The sequence below is a fragment of the Phodopus roborovskii genome, unplaced genomic scaffold (genome assembly GCF_943737965.1).
Source record: "Phodopus roborovskii unplaced genomic scaffold, PHOROB, whole genome shotgun sequence".
NCBI classification, from domain to species: Eukaryota; Metazoa; Chordata; class Mammalia; order Rodentia; family Cricetidae; genus Phodopus; species Phodopus roborovskii.
The window spans coordinates 20,129-38,649 of NW_026125959.1; the positions used below are offsets into that span (position 1 = coordinate 20,129).

General features: G+C 37.4%; 1 protein-coding gene across 1 annotated transcript in view; it reads right to left on the bottom strand.

The window, feature by feature from the left end:
* Positions 1 to 18,521, bottom strand: part of LOC127218166 (iron-sulfur clusters transporter ABCB7, mitochondrial-like) — a gene marked incomplete at its 3' end in the record, with an annotated part of 73,062 nt that overhangs the window by 12,157 nt on the left and 42,384 nt on the right. Inside the window, exons 2-3 of the mRNA XM_051179193.1 lie at positions 12,122 to 12,199; positions 10,133 to 10,219 (exon numbers count right to left, since the gene is read on the bottom strand). Of these exons, the coding sequence (XP_051035150.1) occupies positions 10,133 to 10,219; positions 12,122 to 12,199 (165 nt within the window). The remainder of the gene's footprint in view (positions 1 to 10,132; positions 10,220 to 12,121; positions 12,200 to 18,521) is intronic.

An 18,521-nucleotide genomic window follows, 5' to 3' on the forward strand; every position in this document is an offset into this window, starting at 1 on the left:
TCCAGAGAGCAGGCAGAGAAGTCCCCCTACATTATTATAACTGTAATGAGTCTGGTATTCCAGAGCAAAATATAAACTGTCAGAAAAGACTTTGCAATTATTGTTATTTTCTCTTTACCTTGGGGTTTGTTTTCTAAGCTCTGTTAGTCTGAAATTTCAATAAAGAGCTTATGTGGTGGTGATTATGACCGGAGGAAATAGATTATGCTGCACATGAGATGGATTTGTACCTGACAGTTCATTTAATAACATATAATAAAAAGTAACTAACAAGCAAACTGATGTTCATGTTGGCCAGTCAGTTAGTTCTTTACCCCCAAAGTAAGTCAAGTTGATAAGGTGATCCTTAGACTGTGTGATGATATATAAAATAAGAGCCAGAAAACTCACTACCCTTGTCGTCCAGGTATTCTTTTCCACTGGATTGTTGTCCCACTTGTTTTAACAAGCTTAGATGTTATTTTTCCAGTCTTCCAATTTTCATTACTTCAGGTTGCCTTTTCACATCTGGTTATACCAAGACTTATGGCAAAGTTCTGAATGCTCTAGCGAGTGTTAATCTCCCTTTTACTATCACAGACTTTAGAATGAGAAAGTATTTATAACATGAAGCAGAGTATTTAGTCAGAAATAAGTTGTCATTTAATTGCAAGGGGAATGGCTAAAGCTGTGTTGGAGAAGGAAGAGAACAGCACAGCAGGACAAGAACACTGTGTCCTTGAAAACGTCTACAAGGTAAGCTATTTCCAACAGAGGTTACTATTGTTTATCCCATGGTATAAAAATGCCTGTGGTGGGAAAGAAACACCAGCAGCTCTGCCATGGGAAGCTCAGTCATGGAGAGAAAGCTCAATCAGAAACTCTACCTTCCTCAACTTCCCTAATTGGTTTTTGTTGGCTACTATGTTTGACTTGATGATGTTATCTCTATCTATTACTATTTCTTAATTTACTCTAAAGCCTTACCTGAGGGGCCACTCCGTTCTATCCAAAATGTTCTCTACTGGGAACCATAACTGCCTGTCTCAACCAGGTTTCCGCTGTTGATTTCTGCTGAATGTTTTGAACACCTGATCTAATGGCATTTTGCTTTATGTGCATATGGGGGTGTGTTTATCTACTGATCATCTGTCTAGCTATATACCTGTCTACATACTTCCCTCTTGCCATCTATTCTCTTGATGCCCTATTAATTTGTTTATTTACTTATATTAATTTTATGTGCAATGGTGTTTTACCATGGGTGTCAAATCCCCTGGAACTGAAATTACAGACATTTGTCAGTTGCCATGTGGGAGCTGGAAATTGAACCCAGGTCCTCTGTAAGTGCAGTCAGTGCTGTTAACTGCTCAGACATTGTTCCAACCACCATCTATTATTGTATTGTGGCTTGCTATAAACTTAATGAGCTTACTCATTAAAAATGTATTACTGATCATTCTTCAGACCATACAGAACAAGCACATTCTCCTACAGAAAGATATAACTAAATATTTAAATGTAGAAATAAAGACTCCAGTCCTGGCAGGCAAGATTGCTTAGCACGTAAATGTGCTTGCCATACAGGCCTAGCAATCAGTGATAAATCTCCAACACCCAAATAAAAATGAAAAGAACACACTCTGTGAAACTGTCTTCTGACTTCCACATGTGTACCATGGCATGTGCATACCTGCATGCACTCACACATATTCCACACAGAAATAACAAATCATTTTTTAAAAATGTCAATTTTCTATTATAAAACATTTCATCTGTTTTAAAAAGCAGAATTTTCAAAGAATGAAACTACCAGTCTTTCTTCACAAATCCTTTTTATGACAGCCACATGAGATAAACAGATTTAAATATATTCCAAAATGGTAATTGTTAATGGCAGTATTTATTTGTAAAGACTATACAAATGGAAAAGAATAAAAAAATCAAGCTGTATATGTTTCAGTTAGTATCACTGTATAATCTATCATTTGTTATGCTGGTAAATGTTCTATTTAGTGGTTTATATATTCTGTCATCTCAACAGTTAAATTTTAGATAGCAGGGATTTTGTCTTGTTAACTAATGCATCTCCCATATGTAGTATAAAGCTTGGAATAAAGCAAGTACATACTATAAGCATTTAAAATGAAGTTTCTTATTACTGTGTGTGAGGGGGAAAGGAAGGGAGGGACGGAGGGACGGAGAGACTGAGGTAGGGAGGGTGGGGGAGGGGGAAGGCAGGGAGGGGATGTCAGGAATGACAGCCATCTTCTTGGCCCAGACACATACTTTATAAATGAAAGCACTGTAGTAGAGGGGGCCTTACAATTCACTACAACAATGCCGAATATTTAGTGAGCAACTCCTATACACTAATCACTATTTAAGAACTTTAACATGGTGAGTGGAATTACCTCATTTCAATTCCTTCTTGTATGTTTATTAGCTCCATTTCCAGAAGCACCTGAAACATCCAGTGTTAAAGGAATTTGTTTAAGGTCATTCCATTAGGAAGTGATGGATCCTGGATTCAAACCCAGTATGGCTCTAGAGCTGAGGCTCTCAACAATAATTATATACTATGCCTCATTTTCTTTTCCATTTAACCACTAAGCACTATTATTTTATGATTCCATTTAGCAATGAAGTTCAAGTAATACAAAGATAACAAAACAAAAGTGCTGTGAACAGCAATATAAAATATTATGATTGCTTTGTTCTATTTTATCAGAAAAGAAATTATTTAAAATTTATCTTGTGTCATATTTAAATGCACCAATATCAAAATTTTATCATTAGATGAGAAAATACTTTCAACATTTAAATAATGCAACATATGAGCCACTGGCTAGAGGTGAGTCTGGGCCCAATCCCTCTCCCCTACAACCCACCCCCCCAGACTCCCTGGGTTGGCCCCTGATTCCTCTGCTCCTGTGTCCTGTCCCCATCAAGAGCACCCTTGGAGCTCTGATATACTCCCACTCATCCCCACGACGAGCCTGCCCCCCCCCCGCCCTACCCGGCCCACTGTCCTGCCGCTCTGGTTGAGCACTGGGACAGAGGGTGGAGCCAACAGTCCCCTCTACTTTGGAGACTTCTCTGAGCAACTCTGAACAAAGAAGACCTGCCTATCCACGCAGGACCACCCGTAATTTCCACCTGCTTGGTCTCTGACCCCACCTCCAGTCCAGCTGGAAATAGAAAAACTGGGCAAAAAAATTGGCAACTACAGACACAAGCATAACCAATTGAACACAAAAGATGGAAGAGAGAATCTCAGGTGCAGAAGATAAACTAGAAGAAATAGATTCATCAACCAAAGAAAATCATAAATCCAACAAATCCTTAACACAAAACATCCAGGAAATGTGGGAAACCGTGAAAAGGCCAAACCTAAGAACAATAGGCATAGAAGAAGGTGAGGAAGCCCAGCTCAAAGGTGCTGAAAACATATTCAACAAAATCATCGAGGAAAACTTTCCAAATCTGAAGAAGGACATGCCCATGAAAGTACAAGAAGCATACCGAACCCCAAATAAGCTGGACCAAAGAAAAAAGACCCCTCGACATATAATAATCAAAACAATAAAGAATATTAAGAGCAGAGAAGGGAAAAGGACAAGTAACATATAAAGGCAGACCTATCAAAATTACACCTGCCTTCTCCATAGAAACCCTCAAGGCCAGAAGGTCCTGGATAGATGTTCTAAAAGTATTAAGAGAACATGGATGACAGCCTAGGCTACTATATCCTGCAAAACTCTCAAGCACTATAGATGGAGAAAACAAGATTATTTAATGACAAAACCAGATTTTCCAAATACGTATCTATAAATCCAGCCCTACAGAAAGTATTGGAGGGAAAACTCCAACCCAAGGAAGGTAACTACACCCACAAAAATGTAGGCCATAGATAATCCAACTACACCAGAAACCAAGAGTAAAGCAGAACTAATGTATTCACAATACCACTGCCAATAACAAACCTAAATCAAACAAGCATCAACAATCAATGGTCCTTACCCTCAACATTAATGGTCTTAACTCACCTATAAAAAGACACAGGCTAATAGAATGTATACGAACACAGAATCCATCCTAATGCTGCATACAAGAAACACATCTAAGCTTCAAAGATAGGTATTACCTCAGGGTAAAGGGTTGGGAAAAGATATTCCAATCAAATGGAACCAAGAAGCAAGCAGGTGTGGCTATCCTAATATGTAACAAGTTAGACTTCAAACCAAAATTAATCAAAAGAGATGAAGACAGTCATTTTGTATTATTCGCAGGACAAATCCATGAACACAAAGTCTCAGTTCTGAACATCTATGCCCCTAATACAAAGGCACCCACATTCGTAAAAGAAACGCTACTAAAACTCAAAGCTCATATAAAACCTCACACACTTACAGTGGGAGACTTCAATACACCACTCTCAACACTAGACAGGACCACAAAACAGAAACTCAACAAAGAAACAAAAGAACTAACAGAAGTTATGTCTCAACTGGGGTTAACAGACAGCTATAGAACATTCCATCCAAAGACAAAAGAATATACTTTCTTCTCTGCTCCACATGGAACCTTCTCTAAAATCTACCATATACTACGGGCATAACAATAGAGAATAGGAATAGTCCCCTGTATCTTATCGGACCACCATGCTTTAAAATTGGAATTCAACAATAACACAAATAGCAGAAAACATGCAAACTCATGGAAACTGAACAATGTGCAATTGTACCACTCCTGGGTCAAAGAAGAAATAAAGAAATAAAATTAAGAACATTCTGATATTCAACGAGAATTAGGACACAACATACCCAAACTTATGGGACACCTTGAAAGCAGTGCTAGGAGGGAAGTTCATTGCACTAAGTGCCCATATGAAGAAAACGTAGGATAGTCACATAAGAGAATTAACAGCGCAACTGAAAGCCTTAGAACAGAGAGAAGCGAATTCACCCCATAGGAGTAGACGCCAGGAAATAATCAACTTGAGGGCTGAAATCAACAAAATAGAAACCAGGAAAACAATACAAAAAAATCAATACAATGAAGAGTTGTTTTTTGAGAAAATCAACAAGATAGACAAACCTTTATCCAAATTAACGAAAAAGCAGAGACAGAACATGCAAATAAACAAAATCAGAAACAAAAAGGGGGACATAACAACAGACACAGAGGAAATCCAGACAATTTTCAGGTCATACTTTGAAACTCTGTATTCCACAAAAACTGAAAATTCAAAGGAAATGGACATATTTCTGGATAAGTATCACTTACCAAAATTAAATCAAGAACAGTCAAACAACTTAAATAAACCTATAACCCGCAATGAAATAGAAGCAGTTATCAAAAGCCTTCCAACCAAAAAAAGTCCAGGGCCAGATGGATTCAGTGCAGAATTCTACCAGACATTCAAGGAAGAACTAATACCACTACTCCTCAAACTGTTCCACAAAATAGAAACAGAAGGTTCACTGCCAAACTCTTTTTATGAGACCACAATAACTTTGGTACCCAATCCTCACAAAGACACAACTAAGAAAGAAAGCTACAGACAAATATCCCTGATGAACATCGATGCAAAAATACTCAATAAAATACTGGCAAACCTAATTCAAGAATACATCAGAGAAATCATCCACCATGACCAAGTAGGCTTCATCCCTGGAATGCAGGGATGGTTTAACAAAAGAAAATCTATCAACGTGATCCACCATATAAATAAACTGAAAAAGAAATACCATATGATTATCTCCCTAGATGCAGAAAAAGCCTTAGACAAAATTCAACACCCTTTCATGATAAAGGTCTTGGAGAGGTCAGGGATAACAGTAACATACCTAAACATAATAAGAGCAATACACAGCAAACCAACTGCCAACATCAAACTGAATGGAGAGAAACTTAAGCCAATTCCTCTAAAATCAGGAAGAAGACAAGGCTGCCCTCTCTCTCCATATCTCTTCAATATCATATTAAAAGTTCTGGCTAATGCTATAAGACAACAAAAGAAGATCAAGGGATCCAAATTGGAAAGGAAGAAGTCAAACTGTCTCTATTTGCAGATGATATCATAGTTTACATAAGCAACCCAATAAACTCTACCAGGGAACTCCTACAGCTGACAAACACCTTCAGCAATCTAGCAGGATACAAGATAAACTCAAAAAAATCAGTAGCCCTATTTTTTTCAGACGACAAAGAGGCAGAGAAAGAAATCAGAGAAACATCACCCTTTACAATAGCCACAAGCAACATAAAGTATCTTGGTGTAACGCTTACCAAACAAGTAAAAGACCTATATAACAAGAACTTTGTGACTCTAAAAAAAGAAATTAAAGAAGATACCAGAAAATGGAAAGATCTCCCATGCTCTTGGATACGTAGGATAAACATAGTAAAAAATGGCAATCTTGCCAATAGCAATCTACAGATTCAATGCAAGAAAGTAGGAGGTACCCTTGAACAAACTGGTATAGGAGACTGCTTCCAGGAGCACAGACATTGAGAGAAACAATTAATAAATGGGACCTCTTCAAACTTAGAAGTCTCTGTAAGGCAAAGGACACAGTTGACAAGACCAAACGGCAGACCACAGACTGGGAAAAGATTTGCACCAATCCTATATCTGACAAAGGGCTGATCTCTAAAATATACAAAGAACTCAAGAAACTAGTCAACAAAACACCAAATAACCCTATTAAAAATGGGGTACAGAACTGAAGAAAGAATTCTCAACACAGGAAATCAAAAAGGCTGAAAGACACTTAAGAAAATGCTCCACATCCTTAGCTATCAGGAAAATGCAAATCAAAACAACTTTGAGATACCATCTTACTCCTGCCAGAACGGCTAAAATTAGAAACACCAGTGATGACTTATGTTGGAGAGGATGTGGAGAAATGGGAACACTCTTCCACTGCTGGTGGGAGTGCAAACTCATACAGCCATTTTGGAGACCAGTATAGCGGTTCCTCAGGAAAATGGGAATTACTTTACCACAGGACCCGGCAATCCCTCTCTTAGGCATATACCAAAAGGATCCACATCCATGCAACAAAGACATCTGTTCAACTATGTTCATAGCAGCACTATTTGTAATAGCAAGAACCTGGAAGCAACCTAGATGCCCCTCAATTGAAGAATGGTTAATGAAGATGTGGCACATCTACACAATGGAATAACTACTCTGCAGAAAAAAATAATGGTATCTTGAAATTCGCAGGCAAGTGGATGGCACTTGAAGAAACCATCCTGAATGAGGTAACCCAGTCACAAAAAGAGGAACACAGTATGTACTCACTCATATATGGATTTTAGACCTAGGTCAAAGGATCACCAGTCTATAATTCACACCATAAGAGGAACTAGGATACAAGGTGTATTCTAAGAGATTCATATAAAGTCCCTCACAGAACCGGGAAGGGACAAGTCCCCCAGAGCACAGGGGAGGTGGGGGGGCAGCGAATGGAGAGAGAAGTAGGAGAAAACGAGGGGGAGGAAAGGAAAACATGTGTGACCAGGAAGATTGAACCTGGTTAGGAATAGAAGACAGAGGAGAGAGAGAGAGAGAGAGAGAGAGAGAGAGAGAGAGAGAGAGAGAGAGAGAGAGAGAGAGACAGAGACAGAGAGAGAGACAGAGAGAGACAGAGAGAGAGAAAGAGATATAAAGAGAGAGAGACAGAGAGAGAGACAGAGAGAGAGACAGAGAGAACATAAAAGAGGGAGCCAATAATGGTTTGAAGATAAAATTGAACACAAAGAAAGGTCGAGAGAACTACAAGACTGCTCCCAACTAACAATCTCAGCTTCTGTGGAAAGGCTACCATAAATGCCCTTCCCGGAGAGTGATATCAACAACTAACTTATCCATGGAGCCCTCAACTAATGCCTGATGGAAACAGGAGCAAACACCCATACATAAACACTGAGTCGAACTAGAACCCAGATTCAGATGGAGAGGACAAGACCAGGCGGCAGAAACACATAGAGGCAGCTTACCTGAACAAGGAGGAGCTAATGGGCCACCAGACCGATAGCTGGGAAGCCAACAGGGGACAGACTCAGGCCCCCCTGAATATGGGTCTTAGCCAGAGGACTGAGCAGTTTAAGGGACCTCAGACAGTGGAGCCAGGATGTATGTATCCCTGGTTCACAAAAGAACCTTGAGAACACATCCCCCATGGAGGGATAACTGCCTTAATCTAGAGACAGGAGAGAAGCCCTAGTCCCTACTTCACATGACCTGTCAGATCTATAAGACCCCAACTGGATGGCATTCCCCTACATATGGAATTGGGGTGGGGGGTGTGAGGGGAGGGTGGTTAGAGTGCATGTGAGAGGGCAGAGAGGGCAAAAGGGAGGGAAGGAGGGAGGGAGGAAGGGAGGGGGAACTTGGATCGATATGTAAAATAATAAATTAAATAAAAAAATGCTTTGACTCCAAAATTTAAGTTGAAGGACAAGTTACTGGGGAAAAGGATTTCTATTTTTGTTCCCACAGAAAATGAAAAGATGTGGATTCCTTCCAGACTAATGTGGTTTGATCACGCCAGACCGCCTGAAACAGAGTACAAGCTGATCCTACATTCAAAACAGCTGGACAAAACAGCCCTACAGACTACAGCTAGGATATCTGAATCTTCTTCGAATCCCCTTGACAGCGCCCCTTACCAGCAGAAAGTAGTTTGGAGAGAACGACACCCAAATTCCCAAATATTGTCTATAAATGTTTGTTTTCATTTAAATGGACTTGGTTATATAAAATAAATAAAAAAAATAATGCAACATATATAAAATTCTTGTTTGGTTGCAGTTTAACAGAAGTGGCTGGCCTCTCCTATATTAGTCCACATATTTTTGGTCATAGAGCATTACGAACAACTAACCTTAAGAGTCCTTAGTGACAGATGATCCTTAAAACTGACAAATATCATGCCAAAAATTAACATATGAATAAACAAATATCACTACTTCGCCAGATTCTTAAAAATTCTATCATATTATACTGTGTTATTTGCAAAGACAGCTATGAGGGCTAGTGATATATCTAGAAATAGAAATATGACTACAATGTGCTTTGAGTTACCTGAAAGTACAAAGCAACACTAGACATCAAGAAAATAAGGTTTTCTTACCAATTATCCACTTTCAATAAAATAACTCATATTTACTTAGCACCTATAATTTATGGAACACTTTTACATAAATTTTTTCCTTAACTCATTGCTACTTAGAGATAACATGCCTATATGAGAAAAAGAGAGAGAAAAAGGGAAAAAGGGAAGGAAAGAAAAAGAGGTAGAAAGAAAAAAAAGGAGAAAGATTAATTTGAGGCAAGCCCCAAGAAAAGGACCAGATGGAGAAATATGTATCAGTATTCTGGTGACATTTTCACTCACTTAGTAAAAATCTAGTCCAAATAGAACTTTTTATTTTAGTGGCTCTACTGATTAACATGTCTATATGATAATAACAGTGATATTTTTAAAGAATATCAATCAGTAAGAGCTGGATCATGTGGATAGAAGATTTACCATGAAGCTAACTGATATTCTAAGACCTAAGTATATCCACACAAAACATTGACCTTAATACACAAATTATAATCGCTAAGCCTTATTTGCCTACTTATTTATAATGCTATGTTATATAACAAAGTTAGTTAATGCTCCTTTAGAGAACCAAAGCATTTGGAACAGCATGATATCATAAACCTGTAAACCGGTGCTTGCCAAACTGAAACAGGAAGACCCTGAGTTTGAAGCCAGAATGAGACACAAAGAAGACTCTGTCTTACATGCCTATAAGACTTTTTCTCAACACACCAAATCAACAATAACAGCAAGCACTATAGAACATTAAAGTTGATGAATAACTTTTTAATTTAGTCAATCATGAATATTTATTATAAATCAAAGAAAATCTCATCTATGTAATATTCACCAATTTATGTGGGAGTTTTTAGTACTCGAAAGCACCATTAGATAAGCCAATCAAAAAATATTAGACTATGATAATCTTAAGGACACATCTTCTACTAAAGTACAATAATCACCAAGAATTTCCAGTTACTTGTCATTCGTTTCTTTTAAAATTATTTTTTAAAGTTAACATAGAAAGGCTTGGTATTCATTCTTACCCCTTCTTTTGGGTCTGTGTGGAGTCCTCCTCCTGCGTGCCCATGCCAACATGTTCTCTTTTCTATCACTGGCCATGCCAGGAGAGCCTAGGTAAAAACAATACCAAGCAGGCTAGTTATTAGCTACTACAGAATTTCAGGTGCCTTAATCTAATGACTATCCCTAAAATAAATTCAAAGGCATTGCATCTACTCTGGCATAGTAAAGCAAAACACTTTCAGAATTAGTATATAGCTAAGTTTATACAAGAAATATTTAAATATAACAAATATTCAGGTTACTTTTCCTAAATAACTTTTGAAATTAGTTTAAGTGACTCACCTAACATTATAGTTTTACATAATTTATCCTAACCCCCTTAATGTCACTTACTATAATGCTATAAGCAAGCAGGCAAACAAGGTTGATAGAGTTGAAGATTTATATCTCACTTGTTTACCTTACATACATATTTTTATAATTAATAAAATTATACAACTGATCCTTTACCTTATTTTTGTGATTTATATGCATACTTAAAAACAAAGTATTTAAAACTTAATAGTAAATCTATCTTATGCTTTAATATTTTGCATACTTTTTTTTCTACTACGCAGTAAATTTCTTAAGATGGGAACAATACCTTTTGGGTCTTTTCTCTCCTATGGTACACACCACAGTATCTTATATATAGGCAAAGAAGGTGTCAATGTTTTCTGGATTCACTTAGAAAATAAAAGCTACATATATTCTCCCGCGTAGCCTTACATATTATCTTACCTAGTATAAATTTTTCAAAGGCATTAATGTTATTGCTAAAGTCAGAGATTATATAAAATAAAATCATTTGGAAAAATGTAAGAGTTAACAAGATAATGACAATTAGGCATAACATTTAAATTTTCTAATGCTGGAAGTCTTCATGACTAAAAATACCAAATGAAGTATACAGATTTAATGATGTTTTGCAGTATTCATAACAATCAATAATTAATGAACAATAGCATAGTTCTTTACAAACACAAATACCTAAGGCATGAAAATAGAATTATAAAAAGTGAAAGTGTCTTCTTATTTTTACCAGTGAGACACAAAAAGTAATTGTCGTGAATGTGTATCAATTTTTAGATCAACAACCTTAACACCATTTTGTTAGAGGAAAACATCAAACGGTGATTTTTATTCTGACAGCATCTTTTGCTGACATTTTTCCTCCAAAATGCTAAGCAACAAGTTTTAGCAAGGGTTCTGATGAATATTATACAAGATAATGAGGTCTTCAACAAAGCAGAAGACTGAAATATAAACAAATTAAGTGGTATCTTGGACAATGAGAAAGCTGAACATATTTTCTACTTAATAGTAGAAAATAAATTTATTTTTGCAGTCTCTGAAAAATTATAACAGTGCTTTCTACCTAAATTGCAAATAATTATTAAATGGCGAAAAAATAATGTTTCCATGATATAGATGGTTTCCTAGCTTTTTTTCCCTATCATTGAAATTTATATATCTTATTTTGAAGTAGTGGGAATTATGAAAGGTATCTTTCACATAAATTAACAATGAAAAATAACCCTCATCAATATTGAAACTCATCATTTATCCCAAGGTCTCTAGCAAGCTTAAAATCTAAAAATCTAAGGTAAAGGTACTTTTCACACTTAAAAAATGGCAACATTCCATGTATCAGATAGGAATTAGGATAAATTTGAGTGTCAACAAGCTGCCATTACATTTATAAAAGCTTTCTGAAAATGTTACTTTAGTTGGCATTGATCTCAAGGGATTCAGACAGATTTCTGCAGTGGTAGAAAAATACCAAAATTTCTTTCTGCAATCCTAGTAGAAACACAACTTCCTGCTAGTGTTTAGAAAAAAAAAATCATGAAAAGGGAAAGTATTTAGGAAATATAAAATATGTAGTAAATATGCAGTACAAATTGGGAAATGCACCATGGGCTTGCACACTTTTTCTACTAGATGTAGAAATGTTGGCTACATCTTACCTTTGAAGCATCTAGTAAATGTCTTGAATTGTCTTTTCCCCATTTCTGCCATGTAGCATTTCTTAATGACTCTGTAGTCTATTGAAGAGATTAAAAAATGAAGATAAGAGTATGAGTGGATATTTAAAATTCTAAGATTATTCTTTTGCTTAAAAGCATACATAAAACTAAACCACTGTCAATGTTAGTGAGATGGCTAACACATGTCAAAAAGGACCAAAAAAATATGTGGATAATGTATAAATTAGGCGACTCATTAAGATAACCAAGTAGATTTTCTTTACATATCTTACCTCCTCTAGTTGTCTTTGTTTTTATTTGTTCTTATTTTTAAAATCCTTGCTTTTAACACCCCCAAAGTCTTCAATATCACTTCTCTTTTAAATTGCTTCTACACACCAACCAGTGCCCAACTATATCATATTGCCAGACCACAGTTAAGATTTACCTGCCAGGTAGGTCTTTTTTCCTCCTGGTCATGGATTCCACAAGAAGAAAAAGTTGCAGAAAGATGGACTTGGCTAAAGAGACACAACCAGGGGTTGGATATACTAAAGCATAACTAGAGAGCGGCCATTGGAATACAGACTGAGGAGAGAGATGTAGAAGTGAGACACAGGAGTCTGAAGCTGAAATATTTCCCCACACACCCTGAAGTTAATAGCTTAAGAAGACAATCCTCCCCCCCCACTGCTTGAAGCTACATGGGGAATGGAAAAAGTGAGATGCTAAACATTGCACAGCCAACAGATGCTGTCTGCCAAAAGTCAACCAGTGACAAGTGGGCAGGCCTTCCACACTCCCTCAAAGCGTTAGTCACAAAAAGTTCAATTAGTAGAAAGAACAATCTATAAAACACCAGAAACAGTTGTACCTAGTAGGCAAGAGGTCTCAATCTGGCTACAGACTTGGAGTGTAGAGTGATCAAGGGATCTACACATGAAAAAAAAAAAAAAAAAAAAAAAAACTTGTCCCAGAAATATATTAGGTCACTGGCAGTGGGTCTAAGATCTAATTCTAATGCACTAATTGATTTAGTGGAGCCCGTTCTATACGGAGAGATACCTTCCCCAGCCTAGACACAGGGGTGTGGGAGTGGAGAGGTGCCTTGGTCCTACCTCAACTACATGATAGGACAAACTTAGCAGACTTCCTAGTGGAGGACTTACCCTCTCCGTGGAGCACATGGTAGGATGGGGGGTGGGGGGAGGGAAGGAGTAAGAGGAGGGGGAACTGGGATTGGAATGTAAAAAATAAATTAATAAAAATATTGTGGAATATTAAAGAAACAAGGAAAACAAAAAAATTCATAGAGTTAAATGAAAACAATAGTACAATTTACTTGGAACTTTGTGGTACAGCTAAGGGAGGTCTAAGCACAAAGTCCATAGCTAGGGTTGCTTATATTAAAAAGAAAATCAGAATCACACATAAACAACCTAATGATATACCTTAACATACTAGAAAAAGAACAAGCCAAACTCTAATGCAGTAGATAACAAGAAATTAGAATGATTAAGGCAAAAGTTAATAAAATAAATATGAAAAAATACATAGATGCATTCAAACCATGAGTTTGAGGTAAACAAAATTGACAAACATGTAGTCAAACATACTAAAAGAAAAAAAAGGAGTCAAAATACTAGTTATAGATTAAAAGAGACATGTTACAGCAGACTCCAATGCATTTAGAGGATAATTAGAGAATACTTTGAAAACTTATACTTGGGGGGGGGACAAAAATCAGGAAAATCTGGGAGAAACAAATGAACGTACAAACATATCTGACCTACCAAAAGTAAATCAAGAAGATAGTCAATAAGACTGAAGCAGTAATTTGTAATAAAGGTCTCCTCAGTTGGATTAACTGCTGAATACTACCCATTTTTAAAGAATAACACAAATACTTCTAAAACTGCCCCATAAAATAAAAAAGAAGAAGTAACACTACCAAATATAGTCTATGAAGAAAGTATTACCCCCATACCAAAACTGGATATGAACAAAAAAAATAAAGCTATAGACAAATTTCCTTTATGAGCATAGAAACAATAACATACTTGAAAGCAAAATTCAAGGACCCATCAGAAAGACCCTACATCATAACTGTGATTGCTAATCTTGGTTGTTAACTCCATATGGAACCACAGGTGTGAATAATTTTCTCACTGGATCACATAGATGAGAAGATTCACTTTCTGAGTGATACTTTCTGGTGATAGCCTATATAAAAGGATGTGGAAGAAAGCTTTTGCTTTTTGCCTGCTTGCCCTTGGATCCTTGGAGTGGGAATTTGCAGGTCATTGGTTTTTTTGTGTAAGTGACGTCTCCCCAAATAAAATATAAAATTCATATTTTATCCTTGTCCCCTGTATCATAATCGGTGCATCCATAGTCCCAAATTCATGCTTGAGATCCTACTAATCACCACCCAGAAAATTCTCCACCCTTAAGAAACCCTATATAAACCCTGTAACTGTTCAGTTTGGGGCTGCCTTTTTCCACCCAGGCAGAGAAAGCTGCTCTCCTGGATTCCTCCCACCCAAGGAATCCTTTGAGTAAGGTTTGTTGTAACAACTTTCTTTTGCCAGAAAGGAAGCAAAGCAGAGCTGTAACAACTTTTACTAGAGCAGAACAGAGCTGTAACAGCTCTCAACTGAGTGGAGCAGAAGCAGAGCAGAACTGTAACACTCTGACTAGGGAAAATTTTCCTTTGCTGGAGCTGAGTTGTTACACTCATGGGGAACTGAGCAGAGCTGTAACACTTCTCCAAAGCACAACAAGGCAGAGCAGAGTAGAGCTGTACCAACCTCGCTAAGGTTTCCTAAACACACTTTGTTGTGTTCCCTTTTTTTGAGGGGGTGTTTCTGAAAGGATTTTTAGAACTTTGGAACATAAAAGGCTACTGAATGCTTTGTGTTTAGTGAGATGTTTTATGGGAGTGTTAAGTCGACAAGGGTTTAATTGTGCCAGTTAGTTTTTGTCAATTTAACACAAACTAGAATCAACTGCTTCCATCAGATTGGTCTGTGGGCATGTATGTGAGGAATTTTCTTGATTTATGGTTAATATGGGAAGGTTCAGCCTACTGTAGGTAATGTCACCCCTGGGAAGGTAGTTCTGGGTTGTTTAAGAAAACAGGCTGAATAAGCCATGGAAAGTAAGCCAGTAATCAGCATTCTTCTATGGTTTCTGCATTAGTCCTTGTGGTGGTTTGAAAGAAAATGGCTCCCAAAGGGAGTGATACTATTAGGAAATATGACATTGATGTAGTAGGTATGGTCTTGTTGGAGGAAGTGTGTCACTGTGGAGGCGGGCTTTGAGGATTCATATATGTTCAAGCTACACCAAATGATATTGACCACTTCCTGTTGCCTGCAAACCAAGATGTAAGACACTCAGCTATTTCTCCAGCACCATGTCTGCCTACATACTACCATGCCACACCACGGTGGTAATGGATTAAACCTCTGAAAATGTAAGCCAACCCAATTAAATGTTTTCCTTTATAAGAGTTGCCATGGTCATGGTGTCTCTTTACAGCAATAGAAACCTTAACTAAGACAGTCCCTTCCTCCATGTTCCTGCTCAATGACCCACTTAACAGTGATCATGTTGTCTAAGCCAAAACAAAAACCAACAAAAGAAAAAAAAAAAAAACTTTCCTCCCTAAATTGCTCTTGGTCACTGCTTTACCACAACAGAGAAACAAACCAGGACATAACATAAAATACTTGAATACCCATGCTGTGTTATTCACAATAGCCAGGAAATGGAACCATGCTAGATGTCTACTAATAGAGTAATGGATAGAGAAAATGTGATACATACACATTCAACAATAAAAAAGTGAAATCACAGTGTTATGTGAAAAAATACAACTCAGAAAGACAAGAGGCATATTTTCTCTTACATGAAGATCCTAGATTTTATCCCCTCTCCATCCCATGCAAAACATGTGTGTGGTATGCCATGAGGCAAAAATAAGAAATCACAGGTGAAGGTGGAAAGGAAAACACATTAAGTAATGAAATACACCTAACATGTAATCAGAAGGAGGCTAATAATAGGGGTAAAAGGAACCAATAAGATGACAGGAGTCTTGAGTTCTTGGCAGGGAAGTCTAAGACAAGCCCAAAACATTGGAGGCTATTGCAGTTGCCTTTGGTTCCCTTCTATGGATTGAAGGGAAGCCCCTATTGGAGATTGGATACAGAACCTGGAGGATCTGAAGCTTAATCTGACCTGAAAGCGTCTTCCCTTAGGACTGGCTCTCATGGTGCCATCTACTACTAAACTACTACTAAAGTAGGGAAGCAACCAATAGTCCTACAAAGCTATGACTCCAATGTTCCACAACCAGACAAACATGGCATGACAAACCTTAAGAATGTAATGGTGGTAAGCATATCTTGGAGGTAAACAACATCTTTCTAATTGGACTTAAGCCCAGCGTAACAATTCCTGGTACCAGAGTCCTAGCAAGTACCTGAAGCTGTGAGGTCATAGATCTTGGGGGAGAACCTATAATTACCACTTTACTAAACCAACAAAATCCTTAACTCTGTTAAAAATATTTATTTGCACCTTACCAAAAAAAACTTCTCTTTGCAACAGATAGAGATCATTACAGAAAACCATAACTGGTCAAAAAGCAGGTGATAACTGATCATGGGGTGTGCAGCCACATCAGATATATTTACAACCCCAACTCTTGCATTTAGGCTCAGGAAACATTATGGAAGAGATAGCAGAAAGACTCTACGATCCAGAGGAACAGAAAATCCATAGTGAGAATACATCTCCCTGAACTTTCAGGGAAGATACACCCACGAAGTCTCAATAACTTGGCTACCTAGCAAAAATCTGATCAAGGAAGACACCAACAGACATGCTAATATGGAAGGGAGAAATCTCATAGGGCCCCCACCAGAGATAAATTATAGGCAACTAAGGATGTTGGGAATGGCAGAAATAGACTTCTCCAGGAAGAGCCCCCAATTGTTTATATGATACCAAGTGGTCAGCCCTGAACGCATACATACTATAACATTAAACAGACTGGACAGATAATATTAATATATTTATGATATATAAATACATATACACATACTCACACATAAATGTACACACACACACACACACCAACAATTAAAGAAAAAAAAGACATGATTTTGAGAGCAAGAGGGAATGCATGGAAGAAGTTGAAGACAGGAGAAGGGAGAAATCATGTTATTATATTTTCATTAAAAAAACAAAATATTAAAATAAAAATGGAACAGGAGGAAAGGAAGACAGCAAAGGAGGGGAAACATTTTTAACAGAAGAAAATGGAGAAAAGAGTTTCTCCATGGTAACACCATATGGACCTCCCTAAAATTGACAAACAATCTGAAATACGCATCAACTTAATGAGAGAAATTTTTTTCTTAGGTCCAGTCTCTCACAAACGGCAAGCTATAGGCTTTACTTAAGATGTAAATTGATTATATGCCAATGTTATACACTGCAAAATGCCAAAAACTCCAAATAAATAATCTGGCATATGCAAAAAACATAGACACAATACTGAGAAAATAAGCTGAGTCATATTCTGAAATTCAAGAATCAGTAACTGATATATCTCGCATCCTGGAATCAGGAAAAAATACTGATAGCTATATGCAAACTATCATGACAAGCCTCTTATTCCAGATCCTCTCCAACAGTTTCACCACAGTAACCAACCCATCAATCCTCAATGTCTGTTCCAGTTTCATATCTGTTATTGTGATAAAATACCCTGATAAAAACAACCCTGGGTAGAAAGGGGTTTACTTCAAATTTCAGGCCATGGTCTATCATTGTGGGGAAATTAAAGCAGGAATTTCAAGCAGCTAATCAAAACACATCTACAGTCGAAAGCAGAGGCAAATTAATTCATACATGCATATTTTCAGCTTGAATTCATCACTCTTATACAGTTCAATACCTCATGCCTAAGGAATGATTCCACTCATAGTGAGCTGGATCTTTCCACATCAATTAAGACAATTCCACACAGGCATGCCCACAGGACAAGAGACTCATGTCCCAAGTGAATCTAGGTTGTGTCAGGCCAACAATTACAATTAGCCATAACAATGCTCTTCTGCCACTTCACTGCTTTCCTCACTGTTCTTCTCCACATTCAGACCTTCTACAAGCTTTATTCCATCTTCCTGTTTCTTGTAAACTCCTAATTTAGGAAGCTGGACACTTCAGTGATATATTATTTATGATTTATTAAAGCTTGACTGAGGATTCAGAAAAGCAAAGCCAGCCTCAAACTAAGGAGACAACGCAGTGGTGATACACTCCTTTAATCCCAGCAGCCAGAAGCGGGAGGAGGAGGTGGTATATACCTTTAATCCTAGGACTC